This window comes from Trachemys scripta, chromosome 1, assembly GCF_013100865.1.
Source record: "Trachemys scripta elegans isolate TJP31775 chromosome 1, CAS_Tse_1.0, whole genome shotgun sequence".
NCBI lineage: Eukaryota > Metazoa > Chordata > Testudines > Emydidae > Trachemys > Trachemys scripta.
Genome location: NC_048298.1, coordinates 173,793,555 through 173,810,953, shown reverse-complemented (window position 1 = coordinate 173,810,953; position 17,399 = coordinate 173,793,555). Strand labels below are relative to the sequence as shown.

The 17,399-nt window shown below is 39.6% G+C and overlaps 1 protein-coding gene across 2 annotated transcripts in view; it reads left to right on the top strand.

Annotated features, from left to right (window-relative positions):
• NRIP1 (nuclear receptor interacting protein 1) overlaps positions 1-8,197 on the top strand; it is a 91,646-nt gene extending 83,449 nt beyond the window's left edge. For both annotated transcript variants that reach the window (XM_034792669.1, XM_034792678.1), the window contains exon 2: positions 3,826-8,197. In XM_034792669.1, coding sequence (XP_034648560.1) covers positions 4,192-7,698 — 3,507 coding nt within the window. In that variant the 5' untranslated portion in view covers positions 3,826-4,191 and the 3' untranslated portion in view covers positions 7,699-8,197. The remainder of the gene's footprint in view (positions 1-3,825) is intronic.
• Positions 8,198-17,399: the final 9,202 nt, after the last annotated feature.

The window sequence follows — 17,399 nt, the reverse complement described above, 5'->3', positions numbered from 1 at the left end:
TTTCATCCTCTGTACCTGACTTCTTGCAACCCAGCTTAACTCTCTTGACAGATTTGCTCAGCACATTTTACCTGTTATAAAAACATACACAAGTGGTGTACAATATTACATAACTGATCCTTCACTTGCCCCAATTAATTGCCTTATTAAAAGGGCTGGCGTAGTCCTCATTTCTCATACTTCTATGTATTTTTTCAGATTTAATTTTTAGCAAATGGCTGCTTTGATCAATCTATTAGTTTCTCTAAATTATCAATTTCTCCTGCTGTGAGTAATTATAAAAAAAAAAAAGGGAAATCACTCCTTATGCAGTTTCTATGAGTAAACTAAACTGTCTATGGATACCATCTACTATCACAGAGCTCTTATGCACCTGAGGGATTTGCATAAATACAATGTCTTTGTTTAATTACTCAGAGCTGGAGAGATTTAATTTAAATCAAGTATTGGCATAACCCGTAGAACATTAGCTAAAGTCTTTAATTTAAAAGTTACCTGCAAAGGATTTCTTTAATGTTGCGCTTTCTTTATTATTTTGTATGCTATCTGAAGAAGGTTTGAAAATATATACATTTTTTCCCCCTGTTTGTCTGTGGGGTTTTTGTTTTTTCATCTCAAAAATATCAAGAATGTGTAGTCTTGTTTTCTCTGGTTTTGCTGAAGGTCCTCTTAGAAAGATTATAATATGTTTATTGTAAACTGATACCTTTAATTGGACGGGGAGGGAGGCAGAAATTTTAACAAAGTCCTTTCTCCAAAATGTTAATTGTTAACAAAACCAACCTCAACTTTCAATCGCTTGACTTTGGCGATGACATTTCATTCATTCATCAGTTGTCACGGAATCTCTCCAGGGCAAACAAAATCTGGATTTCTCCTTTTCTAATAATACCTCGAGTTTTACCCTGTTCATGTCATTTGTCCCGAAATACCAAAGCAGAGCTAACTTTGGATTATCATAAGTCTAGGAATAGTAGGACTTGTGTGTTTAAACCGTTCAAGGATTAATACAATTTTTCTAGTTATGAAAGAAGTTAAAATTATTTCTAAAAGGAATCCTCTTGGGCCAAATGCTCAGGGCTGCCGGGGGGGGGGGGGCGGGGCAAGTGGGGCAATTTGCCCCCCGGCCCCGGAGGGGCCCCCACGAGAATATAGTATTCTATAATATTGCAACTTTTTTTTTATGGAAGGGGCCCCCGAAATTGCTTTGCCCCGGGCCCCCTGAATCCTCTGGGCAGCCCTGCAAATGCTGCCTTCAAAGTCTTCTGTGGACTCTGGATTCTCCTCTGAAATGTGCAAACACAGCAGGAGTAACCCATTTTCCCCCCCTGAATACACAGCATACCCAAATATTTGAAGAAATTAGGTTGTCACAGGGTGATCCACTGTAGTCCTTTCTTGCCTTAAATGCAAACCACACCCACTTTAGGTCGTCTTCACCACCACCACCATGCTTTATTATACTGTTCCAGCAGGCCACCGCCTGTAGTGCTATTTGCATATTTACAAGTCCTAGCTAGCTCCTCCACAGCTCTGCCTTCCTTCAGCCTCTCAGCTCCCCCCCCTTTCAGGGCTTCCTTCCTCTTTGTTTATCATGCTGGGGTTGCTTCCCCCTCTAATTAGCCCTTCAGCGGTATTTCTGCTTTTAACTGATCCTCTAATTTAAGTCCCAGTTAATTTTATATTGGTGGGAATTTGAGTGACAAGATACTGAGTCAGCTCCTGACTCAGCACCTCTATTACACAGCCTTGGCAAATGCGGTGCTAATAAACTAACTACTTGATGTTCCCATTAGCAACCCAGATTTTCAGGGATTACTGATTTTAATTCACATTGAGGTGATATTTGGTAAGAGTCTGCCCCGGGGCTCATTGTTTGGGAGAAGCTGTAACTTATTAAACAGCATTTAGTTAGATGAATCCAAACGTAGCATACCTCTTTTGGTCTTGTTCATATCCTTGGATAAATGTAGAAACAACCATAGTTAACTCTGTTATAAAGTATGGGGTGCGTGTGTGTCTGTATCTTTGAGAGCAAAGCTGAGATTTCAGTAATCTTTAGATGACTTTAGACTTGATATTACTATAAAAATACTGGTACGTAATCTATTTTATGACTGATTTGTCGGGATTCATTATACTGCTTGAAATATGAAAACTGAGGGATTTGCACAGCTTGAGTATATAGGTTACAAAAAGTATGCATTTTTAACTGTTCTAATGACATTTTCAGAACTGAGGTGTCCCTTTAAGCTATGTCTGTATCTCTTGGGTGAAATTCTGGTCACAGTACAATCAACAGCAAAACCTCCTTCTTTAAACTTGAATTCACACTGCATTTATAGGAAGTCATAGCGCCTGATTGATTGGTCTTCCACTTACAACAGTTTACTTCCATTTATTTGAGCATTTTTACACCAGTTGTACACTGGTATAATTTGAGAGAATAATCAGGCCTGTGCAGTGATCCCAATTGTTGCATTGTCCGTACAGTAGCCATTCCCTTGGTGACCAGAGTAATACAATTAGGAACTGTTAGACCTAAGAAGTTATTGAAAATGTCTCTCCTGATTCCAGTGCAAGTGCCATTGTTGGGATTTCCAGAGAAGAATTTTATGATGTTCTTCTACTTTCACTGATGAAAGAATCAAATAGGTTTCTCTGCATATTCAAATCAAACTAAGAAATCAAGGGAAACTTCCCTGGAAATTAATATAAAAGTAAAATGCCTCCAAATATCCATGAATTCAGAACTTGACCCCAGCAGCTTTTCTATTCCATCTCCAGTGTGGCTACTACTAGTTGGGAGTAGTGAGGGAGGAATAGAGAAGGGTGTATTTGTCAGTATTCAGTGCAGTGCAGGGATCTGTTGTGCCCATTGATAATGGAAGGGGTGATACACATCTCATGATCACTTCTCAAATTGTGGTACATGTACCACTGGTGGTATGTGAGCTTGATGTTCCATCTATTTATTTAACAATCTTTTTTTAAGAAGATGGTACTTGGAACCAGTAAAGTTAGAGAGCCATAGCTCAGATTTCTGCTGTTTGGAGGGAGGCAGAGAAGTGGCCACATGGATATTTAAGTGTATGATGGATGTTAATGAAAGACTGAGGCAGACTATTTAGCATCAGGGAATGGAGGGAAATTATTTTTAATTGGCACCTGGTCTGGGATGGCAGCGATTATTTGTTTTTACTTTTAAATCTCTAGTGTGTCATCTGTCTGCCAGGCAGACATAAAAAATGAAGCTACCTATAAAAAAAAAAATCCAATATAGATTCAAAATGAAAGCTGTTTTTAAGGTTAAGGCTTCCCTCGTCTGCCACTGATCCTCATTAATAGTTAGTTTATGTCCTAATTTATTGACAGGGTGCAGGGTATTCTGTGTAAGCTTTATTTGCTAAAGATAATATAACTTTGAAATATATGCCGACTTAATAATTTTTTAAACTGTGAAGTTTTGAAATACATTGGGATTTTTCTTTATGTACTACTTTTCTTTGTTTTGTGCCAGAGAGTACATACTTAGAGGTGTATTCATGACCCCCTCTAATACCTAGGTACATGAGGGTTTGTGTTTCCTCTATATTTTCATTCTCTAGGATAATTTGAGTGATTTTATTTATTTTAGGTGTAGGCTTTATATACTTTAGTTTTTCTTTAATTTGGCTATTTATTACGTATGTATTGCTAGTTATCTGCAATGATCTAGGAAATGTGACCTTAAAGTATGTCCTGTGCTATTTGAGTGTGTCTTATGTTCTAGATCTCTCCCTTGTATCTTTTCTGAGACCATTTTTATTTGTCTTTTCTCTTTAGGAATTTGACATGCATGATGGAGGTGAAAAAGGATGAAAAACAAGTTGCTGTCTTGGACAAAGGTGAAGAAGATGGATGTTTAGTAGAACTTCATTACATTGGAACCATGTTTTAAGTAATTCTTCTAGACATCTTTCATAAATATTTTATATATCTATAGAGACTGATATGACTGAAAATTTGGCTCATCAGCAATATATGCTGGAAGAAGCCTGCATGGAACATAACATTTGTTTTAGTTCAGATTATGTGAAAAAATTATAGACTTCTACCTATTATTTATTAACCTTGCATCTCAATTCAGCCACACCAAACTAGTCTTTAAAGTGAATAGAAGCAGAGTCTTTGTGGATATTTTTATTGAACATGACTCATGGAGAAGAGCTTGGCTCTGAGATGCACCAGGATTCTGTTGTTCTAACTTACCTAGAGGGATTACTAATGCATCAAGCAGCGGGAGGCTCAGGTACTGCAGTTAACAAAAAGCCTACTGGGCATAGTGAAGAGGATCAAAACTTTAAGATTTCTGGAAATATATTTCCCAACTGTCAAAGTAATGGTCCAGTTCTTAACACACATACATATCAGGGATCTGGCATGTTGCATCTCAAAAAAGCAAGACTATTGCAGTCTTCTGAAGACTGGAATGCAGCAAAGAGAAGGCGGTTGTCTGATTCCATTGTGGATTTGAATGGAAAAAAAGAAGCTTTGTTAGCTGGCATGGTTGAAAATGTGCCTAAAGGCAAACAGGATAGCACATTACTTGCCTCTTTGCTTCAGTCATTCAGCTCTAGGCTGCAGAGTGTTGCTCTGTCACAACAGATTAGGCAGAGCCTCAAGGAGCAAGGGTATTCCCTCAGCCAGGATTCTTTACAAGTGGAGAAAGATGTAAGGTGCTATGGTGTTGCAACTAGTCGTTTGAAGACTCTGCTGAAGAAAAGAAAAGCAAAAGATCAAAAGCTTGACACCACTCTGCCTGATGTAACAACGAACCCTCCTAAAGAGAGGTTTATAGAATCTCCACATACAGGGCAGAATGGGCCCAAGGTGATGAATGAGCCTCTCTCATGTGCTGCAAGATTACAAGCAGTTGCAAGCATGGTAGAGAAAAGATCTAGTCCTACTGCTTCGCCTAAACCCAGCGTAGCCTGTAGTCAGCTAGCTTTACTTCTTTCAAGCGAAGCTCATTTGCAGCAGTATTCAAGGGAACATGCTTTAAAAGCACAAAATGCAAATCAGATAGCAAGCGAGAGACTTGCTGCCATGGCCAGATTACAAGAAAGTGCCCAGAAAGACCTTGGCCATTTCAGTCTGTCAAAAGGAATGCCAAGCCATCTTAATGGTCAAATGAGATCATCAACCAAAACAATAACTAACAAGAGCAATATGGCACCATTTCAGAGCCCCATTGGGATCATTCGTTCTCCTCCCAAAAATTTAGGATACAAAAATATATTGGAAAGAAACCACTTAAAACCATCTCCCAGCAACAGTTTGCTTTTACATCTTCTTAAAAGTCAAAATGCAACTAAACAAACAAAAGGGCAAGAGCAGAATGAGAGATCGGGTATTTTTGAGGACAGTAGCACACCAACTACTGTGGATGAGTATTCAGACAACAATCCTAGTTTTACAGAAGATGACAGCAGTGATGATGAAAGCTCCCATTCTAACTGTCTTCCTATAGATTTATCTTTCAAACAGAGGACAGACAAACAAGATTCTGGACAGCCTGCTTCTCTAGATAATCTGACTCAGCCATTGTTTCATAATTGGGATCCAAAAATTCCATGTCTAGAGAACAGTATGGAGAATAAAGAAGATAAAGACACTCCTAAAGGTTCTAAACTGAATCCACATCAGAAAGTAACACTGCTTCAGTTATTACTTGGGCATAAGAGTGAAGATAACAAAGAGAAAGATACAGACCCTCAGGGACCACACAGTACAGCTGATGTGGCAAAATTTACTGTACAAACTGGTAAAAGGACTCCTGTGACGGAAAGTCCCAGTGCAAATCGAATAACTCCATTAAGCACTCCACCTTTGCTTATTTCTACAAAAGCAGACTCGCCTATAAATCTCTCACACCAATCTTCTCTAGCAGTCAAACGTAATTCACCACCATATGCTTGCAGCATCCAGCCAGAGAGGTTAATGAATCCAGCATCTAAACATTTGATAGATCTTACAAAAAATAAAGAACTTCAAGGAACTAAACTGAACATAAATGAAAGTGCACAAAATTCTGCAGCTTTCAGTGCCAGCAAGCTGTTGCAGAACTTAGCTCAGTGTGGAATGCAGACTTCCATGTCAGGTGAAGAGCAAAGAACCAGCAAACAGCTGCTAACAGTAAATACAGATAAACCTGTAGGGTTGATTGATAGATTGAATAGTCCTTTACTTACAAATGTATCAGGTAAATTTGAAGAGAACAACAAAATATTCAATTGTCATCCTACACCCACTGAACAAGGACTTCCCAGTTCTGAAATAGAAAATCTCCTTGAAAGACGCACTGTCCTTCAGTTGCTCCTAGGAACCCCCAATAAAGGTAAAAGTGAAAAGAAAGAGAGGATGCTTTTGAAAGATGAAAGCTCACAAGAGCAGATGGATAAGGCTTTGAGTGAGCAAATATTGACTGTGAAAATAAAAACTGAACCTTGTGAAGAATCAAATGCTCCTCATAATCCAAATGCACAGCCAATTAGAGAGAGTAAGGGTAACAAATTTCAAGGAATAGCTCATTCAGTGCAGAGAAATACAGGTGCCTCTCCAGCATCTGAGGACTTGAAACCTGAGCCTCTTTCATCTGAAGATTTTTCTTTTTCAAAAAATGGCTTGTTAAGTCGGTTGCTGAGACAGAATCAAGATAGTTATCCCATGGATGATCTGGACAGAAGTCACAGAAATAGTGAACTGACACTTCTAGACTCAAAGAGCCTTTGCACCATTCCTAAGAAGAGGAAATTTCATACTGAGCCTTCAGAAAGTCCGTTAAAAAAGGTAAAAAGTAATGTGTCTGTGTCTGATGCTTCAAACAATCGCATATCTCCTGCAGAGACATTGTATCGGCCTTTGCTTAACCAGCAAGAGCTGAAATTCAACAGAAGCGATCTTGAATTTAAATATGCTGCTGGTCATGGTTCAAATAATGAAAGTGAAAATAGGAGTTGGTCTAGAGATAGTAAAGGCTTTAATGTGTTGAAACAACTGCTTCTCTCAGAAAATTGCGAGAGAGATTTTTCACAGCATAGGAATAATGCAGTAACAGAGGGCAAGAAGAAAGGAAACAAAAATAATGTAGCAAATAATAAACCCGAATTTAGAATTTCTTCAATAAATGCATTAATGGGAAATCCTGTGCAACCAAACAGTTGTGTGGATCACAGGACATTTCAGTATCCAGTAGCAGTGAAGAGTCCTGCTAGTTCCCCCTTCTCTGAACACTTGGGATGTACAGTATCTAGACCTGAATCTGACCAATTTAATGTTTGCCCCATACCCAGTGAAAAAGGCCCCATCAGATGGGTTATCACAGGAATGGACAAGGGTGAATATGAAAAAGACTCCCCAAGACTGACCAAAACCAATCCAATATTGTATTACATGTTACAGAAAGGAGGCAATTCTGTTAGTAGCCAAGAAGCACATAAGGACATTTGGAGTGAACCTTCATTTATGGAAAATTCAACTCCTGTTACAATAAAAGAGGAGTTATTACCTGGCACAGAACCTAAAATTCCTTTCCATAATTTAAGAAGCCCTTACAATAGCCATATGGGGAATAAGAGCTCCCATCAACACAATATGAATGGAGAAGTGTATGGACTCCTGGAAAAAGTGCTAACAATCAAAAAAGAACCAGAGTGAAATATATAGCCAACACAATGAGTTTACAGTCAGTGGGTTTGAATCTGTGTTTAATAATAATAATAAAAAAAAGTATGAACTGGAATACTGTATAAATTGAGCATGATTTGAGAAAAGCATGGTCTTATTGAATCATATTTTCATTTGAGAAACTTTTTGTTTTTCTGGTGATATTTAAAAACATGTAGATATGTTTGCTTTACAGTAGATAGTCACAAGGAAACTGTGAGAGTTGTAAGCTGTACAAGACACAATTCTGTATGCATCAAAGTAAGTTATGAATAGTCTGTGACTGAAGTCTTATTTGGAACCACAGGTATTTAGGTATAAAATAAAGTAAGCATACAGCTATGGTGGTGGTAATGCATTCTGCTGCATTTCATACTTTCCACATACATAGTATATTCCCTTTTTTTGGCAGTTTGAGCATAGAGACAATATAACCTTTGATATTTGTTTAATACATTTTGTGAAATTTTAATTTTTTTCTTTTTTTTTTTTTTAAAGAAATGGAACAGTCCATCCAGGGTGGTAGAGCATCACATTTGGTAGTCTCAGTGTTAATTAATCAAATGTGCTGAAATGTAATTTTTAGTGCTTCCAAATTTTGTTTTTTATTATTTAATTATTTTTGCGGTTATCCCAAATTATGGTGTGGTGTCTTTTTTTTTTTTTTTTTTTTTTTTCCCCCCCTCCCAGTTCCTTTTGACTAGAGCATTCTGCAGAACCCTGAGTAGTATTCATATAAAATAGGGATTATGAGTAAAGATTGTTTTCTAGTTTTCCTAGCATTTTATATAAAAGGCAGATTTTAATCTACACTGAAAAAAAAAAAAAGTGGGTAAGTCTTTTTTTTGTCCACTTTTACCTGTTGCTTCCCCTGTCTTAAGCCAGGTCTACAGTCAATATTAAGTATCAGAGGGGTAGCTGTGTTAGTCTGAATCTGTAAAAAGCAACAGAGGGTCCTGTGGCACCTTTAAGACTAACAGAAGTATTGGGAGCATAAGCTTTCGTGGGTAAGAACCTCACTTCTTCAGATGCAAGTTAACCCAACTATGTCTCTCAGGAGTGTGAAAAATCCATACCCTTTGAGCAACATAGTTAAGATGACCTAACCTCCAGTGTAGACAGGGCTAAGTCGGCAGAAGAATTCTTCCATCAATTTAGCTACCACCTCTCACGGAGGTGGATTAACTACCATCAGTGTAGGACGTGTCTACAATGCAGTTGTGCCACTAGCAGTTTAAATGCAGACATATAAAGGGAAGGTAAAAAAGGCATCTTAGTATTTTGGGATAAACAGACCTGTCCTCTGTGGCCAGAAAACTGCCATTGAATCCAGTTTGTGAAACACATAAGCAAAATCTTTTAACAGGAAGCAACATGGTGCTGAAAAAAACAGTTACTGTGTTTATTTAATACATATTCCATATTTCAGTGGAAATTGTGAGATCTTGGTGGAAAACTTGGTGGGTCTTCCTGTAAGTAGAGCCTAATGCATATTCTGCAAGTATTTATTATTCTGTGAGCAGCTGATCTGTGGGTAATACACTGGTCTTTCATCCCTGAAAACCTAGATTCAGAACAATTTGTTAGGTGTCACTGTATGTGAAAATAAAATTGGTGGTTTTGTTCTATTCCATAGTGGATAGTGAACATCATCTCAGAAATGGCCTGTCTCCTCTGTTCCCCTGCCTCCACCCAACAGTTTGTAACATTGGCAGCATTTTTTTCAAAATCAGCCTTGGACTGGAGTAGTGGAGAGTTGTAAGTCAAAGCTGAGATGCATGGAAAGGGGTGTTGTGGGGGGAAAGCTGAGCAGCACATGCTTTCCTAGTGGCCAGCCTGAACCCCAAGAAGCATCAAACTTGCATGGAAAAATGTGAAGAATTACCTCCCCCCGCTCCTGCAAAACAAAAGTAACTGTATTAATAACCATAACTACTGCTGAACCCAGCTTATCCAATACTGGATCGTGTTCTCAATAGCTACTTATTTGATTGAAAATTCCCTATGTTATGAACAAATCCTGATAATACTGAGATAATGAAAGTTGTAGTGTGTCAGGGAACACAAATATTTGACAGTGTCCTGTACAAAACATCCCGCAAGATATAGAGAGTTACAGAGGGAATAAAAGATAAATTTTTGTGTTGTCTGGGCAAAGCTTAATATATTATTGAGCTATATGAAGGAGATATATATTTTAAAATGTTCACATGAGTCTAATATTGTTTTAAATTTCATTATCACTAGCCTGACTTCAGCTATGCAGTAAATTACAAAAAAAAAAAGTTTGTTTTGTGTTTGTCTTTAATAGTTAGCATTTATAATAAGTGGCCTGCTGACAAATAAAATGTCATAGAAATTAATTGCTAACAAGGTAAACTATATTTTAGATTATTGCCATTGGATTGAATCTTTTTATATGAATCAGCCTGACATAAATATTAGAAAAAGATGGCATTTGTTCCATCCATGAAACGTGTCTCTTAAAGTCTTAAGTGATTATTTTTCTTGAAATTACATGTATATAGCTATGAAATATAGAATGATAGATGGTCCCTAGAATAAATACAAGGCTGTAGTTTACTTGAGGGACACTGCTTACTTCATATACAATAGGAGGCAGCTTGAATGTGCGTGAAGTAGATGTGATTGGAAAACTTCTGTCATAACAAAATTCTGATGAAAAATGGGGGAACATCAGACTTTGCTGTTTTCTAACCAACCCTAGCAAGATGTGACACAGAATCCCTTAGTGGGTGCTTACCCTTGTATTTATTCTATGGTAGTCTATTGTTGTTTATAATATATACTTTTTAAAATTTGTTTTTAAAGCTTATGTGACACTTAAGTTAAAATGTTAACTGTTTTAACTGTTAACAATTTAGCTTTCCTTTTAGATGAGGTTAATGAAAGAGAATTAAAACTCTGACGTCAGTAAATTAAAATACAGCATAATATAATTTTAGAACATGTTGATAGAAAAATCTCACCCATGGCAGAATTTGCAATGATGATCAGTAAGACCCTAGAAAAGAGGTGAGGGCACTCTTCTGGCATACAGTTCCTGCTAAACTGGTTACTTAATACTGTTTGGTTAGCCACTGGTGGATGGGGCAAAGCTATTGTCTACATTAGCTCCCCAATACCAATGTGATTCTTGCCTAGCAAAGAGAATTAAAGCCTGGTTTGTCCCTATCCATATTGGCAAGCTGAAACCAATTAGAAAGGTTTAGCTGAACCTAAAAGGCTCGATAGCCCTTTCTGTTAGCTCTCACCCAGGAGTTATGGGGGAGGAAATCACCAAAATTCTCCTTATGGGTTTCTCTTCCCAATTGTTCCATCAAGCAGCATGCAGGGGCAGGGTTTGCTTCACCAGCAAAATAATCAGTGGGACTGGCTCCCTAGTTGCAGCAAGTCCCCAGGTCCTGGAATCCACATGGATTCTGAAGGATCAGTGATAGACTAAGATCATCCATACAGAGGCCCTGTGTTTCTGCACTTTCTCACAGCTCTATCCTTAGACATCCTCAGCCCCATGATTCAGTAGACCTTTTCTTCCAGGGCATACGCAGTTGGCTTTCTCCACTACCACTCCTCAAATGGGGGTTCCCAATTGTGGGAGTGGGGGACAAAAGACAATACACCTTGTGAGAGGTTGGGATTGCAACTTGACTCTTATTTTTTTAGACCTGCATGGAAGGAGCTTAAATTATCATACTGTGGATGAGAATAATAGGCTAGGAGAGGGATGCAGGTTTGGTGAATACTGCTGTGAGACCTGACTAACAAATTCCAGGTTTGCAGCATCATTAGGGTGACCAGATAGCAAGTGTAAAAAATCAGGACGGTGTGGGGTGTAATTAGGTGCCTATATAAGAAAAAGCCCCCAAAATCGGGACTGTCCCTATAAAATCGGGACATCTGGTTACCCTAAGCATCATGGAGGAAGTGGGACTTGCACTGCAGCTACAAAGGAGTGCAGAATATTCCTGATAACTGGGGTGGAGAGAGCCAAGAACAGCACTAAGTTTCAATGGGAAATGAGGTATGGGGGACTGAGGGCAGAATTGCTGTTTCTGGTTTCTCTTCTGCCTCAGTTTTAGACGTATAAACCGCTGAGGTGCATGTGACCATAGAAAGAATAAAGGTTAGGGAGGTGTCCACTGATATGACTAAACCATCATTTCAGGTGGAGCAGTTTATGCACATCAGAAGATTGAAATGGAATTCAGCCATATTTGTCTCTTGTTTTAGCCAACTATTGTTTATAACATTTTAAAATGTTTAATTTACATTTAAAAAAATAAAGATATCAATGATTTACTGACAACATTTAGCAGGGAATTTTTAAAAGAGTATTACAGCTCTCATTGACGTCTGTGAAATATTACCAGTTTGTTCTCTGCTGCATCTTACAGAGGAGTAAACTGGTAAGTATATATTATATATATTTATATATGTAAATAAATTGACTTGTTAAACATATAATATGTTGAAATTGGTTTTTAAAAGGTGATGTAAATAGTGGTTTCCTTAATGAAAAATACATATTTTGTATTGTTCTAATGGAAAGGAAAAAAACCTTTTAATCTTGTTTTTGGTTATGTATATTCCATGTATAAGTGTAAATATGATCACATAGGTTTAAAAATTTTGCATGTAAGTATACAGTTGCAAGTCTGGAAGAATGTATAGAAAATACCTTTTATTTAAAGTTGTGATTACCTGCTGCATGAAAAGTGCATGGGGGACCCTGTGCATTGGCAAAAATGTCTTAAAGTCAGGTCAGTTCATCAAAACACACAACAGTATTCCATTTCTGGACATGACTTCTGCTGTGGTATTTTAGCTTTGTGAAAGAATGTGCTTCAAATCAAAAGGGTCTTGAAAAAAACCTCAAAACTACTTTTAAAGCATAAAGAACTCACACAATTGTAATCGGTCATACACGTTTTGAACTCCATTTTAAATAACTGAAATATTGTATCAAGAGTATTTCACCATTGTAAAACAATGGAATGACAGTTCTCATTGCCATACATAAGAATTCTGGGGTTTACCGCAACCAAGTTTGTTGTGATGTGTTTTCAGTAATATAACTGGTCTCATTTTTTATTAGAAATTAATTTCTTCATGTGATGTCACAAACCTGTACATACTGCAGAGTGAAGTTTTTTAAATCTTTCAGTGTTTACTTCCTGCAGAAAATTTGAATAAATGAGAAAAATGCATTGTGTTGATGGTTTTTAAATCTATTTTATTGTGTCCTTTCTCTGTTTTGAGTCTTTGTGATCCAGTAGCACCACACTAGTAATGTAAACTTTCATCATCCAAAAGTAACTACAGGATTTCAGGAACCCCACATTTTCTTCAACAAAATATCCAATAAGAAACCCATGAAAATTGGTGGAAATGAGTTAGTAAAACAGATAAGATTCTCAGCCTAAGATTCAACATAATTTTTAATTCAGGTATCTGTATATATGCCCTCCGTAATTGTTACTGTGAAGTTATTTCAACAACTGAGGGATGCAGAATATTGTATTCCACCACAGAATTTTAAGCAAGTACCAGAAGAACTTGTTCTAGACATACTGTATCTGGAGTTGCACAACTGCAGGAAAGTAATTCAGATTCACTTTAATTGATTATACATTTTCCTTGCCTGCACTGCCAGACAGGATGATAAATATCTGTTCATAAGACTCTTGTCAGGAAACTTCATCTGGAAAGTACGACTTGATGGGAGAGACAGATTCTTCTTCCATTGAAGTTGATACAAAACTCTATAGATTACAGTGGGGTCAGGCCCTTATTGCATGTAACACCTTCTTGTTCTGAAGGATCCCAAAACACTTCAGTACCCTCCCAGTGTTTCATTGGAGTCAGTAGTTTTATCGTGACATTAATTTTGCAGATAGATTATTTTGCTGGCAAATTATGTGACCATAATTGCTAATTTTTTTCCCAATTTTTGCAGTCTCTACAAGAAAATCTTAATTTCTTTGTACAGTAACTTCTCTGGGGTAAACACACCAACATCAGAGACCTTTTGTTTCAAGTAGGAAGAAACTAGAGATCAATAGGATTCTGAACGGGCATAGGTAGTCTATGCAGAGCTCCATTGCTGGTTTGAACAAACATTTGGAATTAGTTTATCCTGAAAAACTGGACAAAATGCTGCTAGCACTCACAATGCTCAAGAGAATATCTTTGATAATATCTACACCCATACAAATTTTCTCTTCACTCCAAACACTTTTATCACACTGAACACTCCATAGGGCTGTTTGTTTCTGGTAAAATATGCTCACCTTAAACCAGGCAGTCTTTCCATGTGAAACTGGGATTCCTTCAAGCTAAATGGAGGGGAAAGCAAGTAGGGGCAGGATGTGGCCCTTCTTGTTGTTCTGATGCTGACTGAGGCATCGGGGGGAGTCTGTAGGAGTAATATCCATTACTAACCTGTTTGTTTTTGACCATTGTAAAAGTGGATCCCCTTGAAACAGTATTTAGAAGGTATAGTGTCAGGGCACAGTTGTTAATTCTCATACCACCAGTGAGAAAGCACAGTATGGGCACAGCCTGCTGCATCCAGCACCTGATTGGCCATTGAGACTTTGCGTACCTTCAGTTCATAGCTGCTATTTCCAAATTTCTGAATGGTTCCATGAGAAAAAGAATTTTTCTAAATGCAAAACTAAAACTTCCCAACAATTGTGCCCCTTAGATAAGCTTTACACTACAGTTTGTGATCAAAGTTAGTGTTCTTGAAGTATATGCTTCCAATGTGAGTCACAGAATGAAGGGTATCAAGTATCAGGGGGTAGCCGTGTTAGTCTGTATCTACAAAAACAACAAAGAGTCTGGTGGCACCTTAAAGACTAACAGATTTATTTGGGCATAAGCTTTCGTGAGTAAAAACCTCACTTCTTCGGATGCATAGAGTGCTCACGAAAGCTTATGCTAGAATGAAGGGTGGTGATGGGAGGCCTTGGGATTGGGGGGTACATCAGTCACAGTTCACTCTGAGGTGTATGCTAATTCTTGGTCTGCTCTGATCTAATTATTTTGAGTAAACCACACAGGTGGTGATCACACCTAGTACTACTCCTGAGGGAAATCTGTGCCCCCCCCCCCAAAAAAGTGCTCAAAATATTTTAAAATTCTGCAAATTCTATTTGTCAATAAATAAATGTGGAGGCTCCAACATGGCTGTTGGGAGCACAGACCACTGGCTGCACAGAGGTGGGAGATCACCCTGCAGCGCCCCCTGCTTCTGGGATATGGGCTCAGTGGTGGGGCTTCAGCCAATGCTCACACACCGCAAGAGCCAAGCCTGCCCCAGAAATGCCCTGGGAGCCCTGCCCCTCCACGCCAGGTGCACCAGGTGTGGATAGGCAGGCTGAGCCTGGCAGATCCAAGTGTGTGGGGGGGATCCAGGTGTGGGATGAGAGGGTTCTGTGTGGGGCAATCTGGGTGTGGGTGGCTCAGTGTGGGGTCTGGGTGCGGGATGGGGGTATCGATGTATTGGAGCTTGTTGGGGGATTCCAGGTGCAGGGGCAAGGGGACTCGGGGGGTGAAGGTGTTTGGGGCTCAGTACGAGGGTCTGGGTGTGGGAGATTAGTGGGGGGGGTAGGGGTGCTGAGAGAGTGGGGCATGGGAGTCCAGATGCTGCTGGTTGGGGGTCTGGGTGCAGAGGGCTCATCAGGGTGGGGGTTGGAGTGTGGGTCTAGGTGAAGGGATGGGGTTTAGTGGGGGGGGGTCTGACAGCAGGAGGTGGGACTCAGTGGGGTAGGAGTTCAGGTGTGGGGAGCTCAGTGGAGGAGGAATCTGAGTGTGTGTGTGTGTGGGGGGGTCTAAGTGTGTAGGGGACTGGATGGATGGGGGAGCAGCTCCCCATACCATGACCCTTCATGGCTGAGGAATGATGGGGGTGGGAGGTGTGTGTGCAGAGCTCTCTCGTGAAACCAGGGAGGTTTCTGGGGGTGGGTCTGACCTTTTAGGGGAAGAGCAAGTCCTGTCCACCCCAGATGGGACTAGCAGCTGAGCCTGGCGAGGGGTAGGACCCACCAGACAGGGCATCCTTAGCCCTGTCCCCCTCTCCCCTGCAGTGATTTACCTCTCTGCCAGCTACTCCAGGTGCCCAAAACAACGCCCCTGCATTGCTGGGGAGGGGCACATGACCGCTCTTACAGCTTACCTTTGCTTTCTCTTCAAAAAGTCATTTTTCTGCAGGGAAGCAAAGAAATCTATGGGGGATGTGAATTCTGCGCACGCATAGTAGTGCAAAATTCCCCCAGGAGTATAGTACTCATATGTGGCCTCTGGGACATTCAGATATCTGTCCTGTTTATGTGGTTTCCTGATATTTGCCTGCCTGGATCTCTGTGCCCACAGGAAGGTGACAGTCTCCAAGTTGTGCCAGCTTTTACAGATCAGACCATACTAGGACCCAGACAGAGAGAGTGAGCTGTGAACTTAGCATGGTGGCTGGAACTGGTTGTCCCAACACGAGCAGTCTCTGAAGTGTCATGACATACAAAGGTATTGTTTAGGATCTTGTGTATTTAGGGAACTTCCTGTTTTCATATTCCCTGTTTGCAACATGTCAGCACAGAAAGTTGCTGTAAGTATTTAGAGAGAGAGAGAGAGGAACCATTTACCTCCTCTCCCTCCTTTCCTATTTGTGGGCCTTTTCTCTCTCTACACAGACAGGTGTGCTTTTTGGAATGCCTTACTATATCACAGGTGACTCAGGAGAGAAGTGGTTAAGTGTCCTTTCGTTGGGGGTAGGGAGTGGCAATTCTGAAGTTGGCAGCATGGTAGTGCACAGAAACTACACCACTAGACAATGCTTTTTGAAAATCCCAGTGACTGAGAACTCAGGATTAGACTGAGTGCCTACCCAGTTTGGAGGGGAATTGTTAGCTAAATTGGAAAAGATGGGGATCAGTATGAAAATTGAAAGGTGGATAAGGAACTGGTTAAAGGGGAGACTACAATGGGTCAGTCTGGAAGGAGGTTATTAGTGGAGTTCCTCAGGGATTGGTTTTGGGACCAATCTTCTTTAATCTTTTTATTACTGGCCTTGGCAAAAAAGTGGGAATGTGCTAATAAAGTTTCAGAGGGGTAGCTGTGTTAGTCTGAATCTGTAAAAAGCAACGGAGGGTCCTGTGGCACCTTTAAGACTAACAGAAGTATTGGGAGCATAAGCTTTCGTGGGTAAGAACTTCACTTCTTCAGATGCAAGTCTTGCATCTGAAGAAGTGAAGTTCTTACCCACGAAAGCTTATGCTCCCAATACTTCTGTTAGTCTTAAAGGTGCCACAGGACCCTCCGTTGCTTTTTTCTAATAGTTTGCGGATGACACAAAGCTGGGAGGTATTGCTAATACAGAGAAGGGCTGGGATATCATACAGGAAGATCTGGATGACCTTGTAAACTGGAGTAATAGTGATAGGATGAAATTTAATAGTGAAAAGTGCAAGGTCATGCATTTAGGGATTAATAACAAGAATTTTGGTTATAAATTGGGAACACATCAGTTGGAAGTAACAGAGGAGGAGAAGGACCTTGGAGTATTGGTTGATCGCAGGATGACTATGAGCTGCCAATGTGATATGGCGGTTTAAAAAAGCTAATGCGGTCTTGGGATGCATCAGGCGAGGTATTTCCAGTAAAGATAAGGG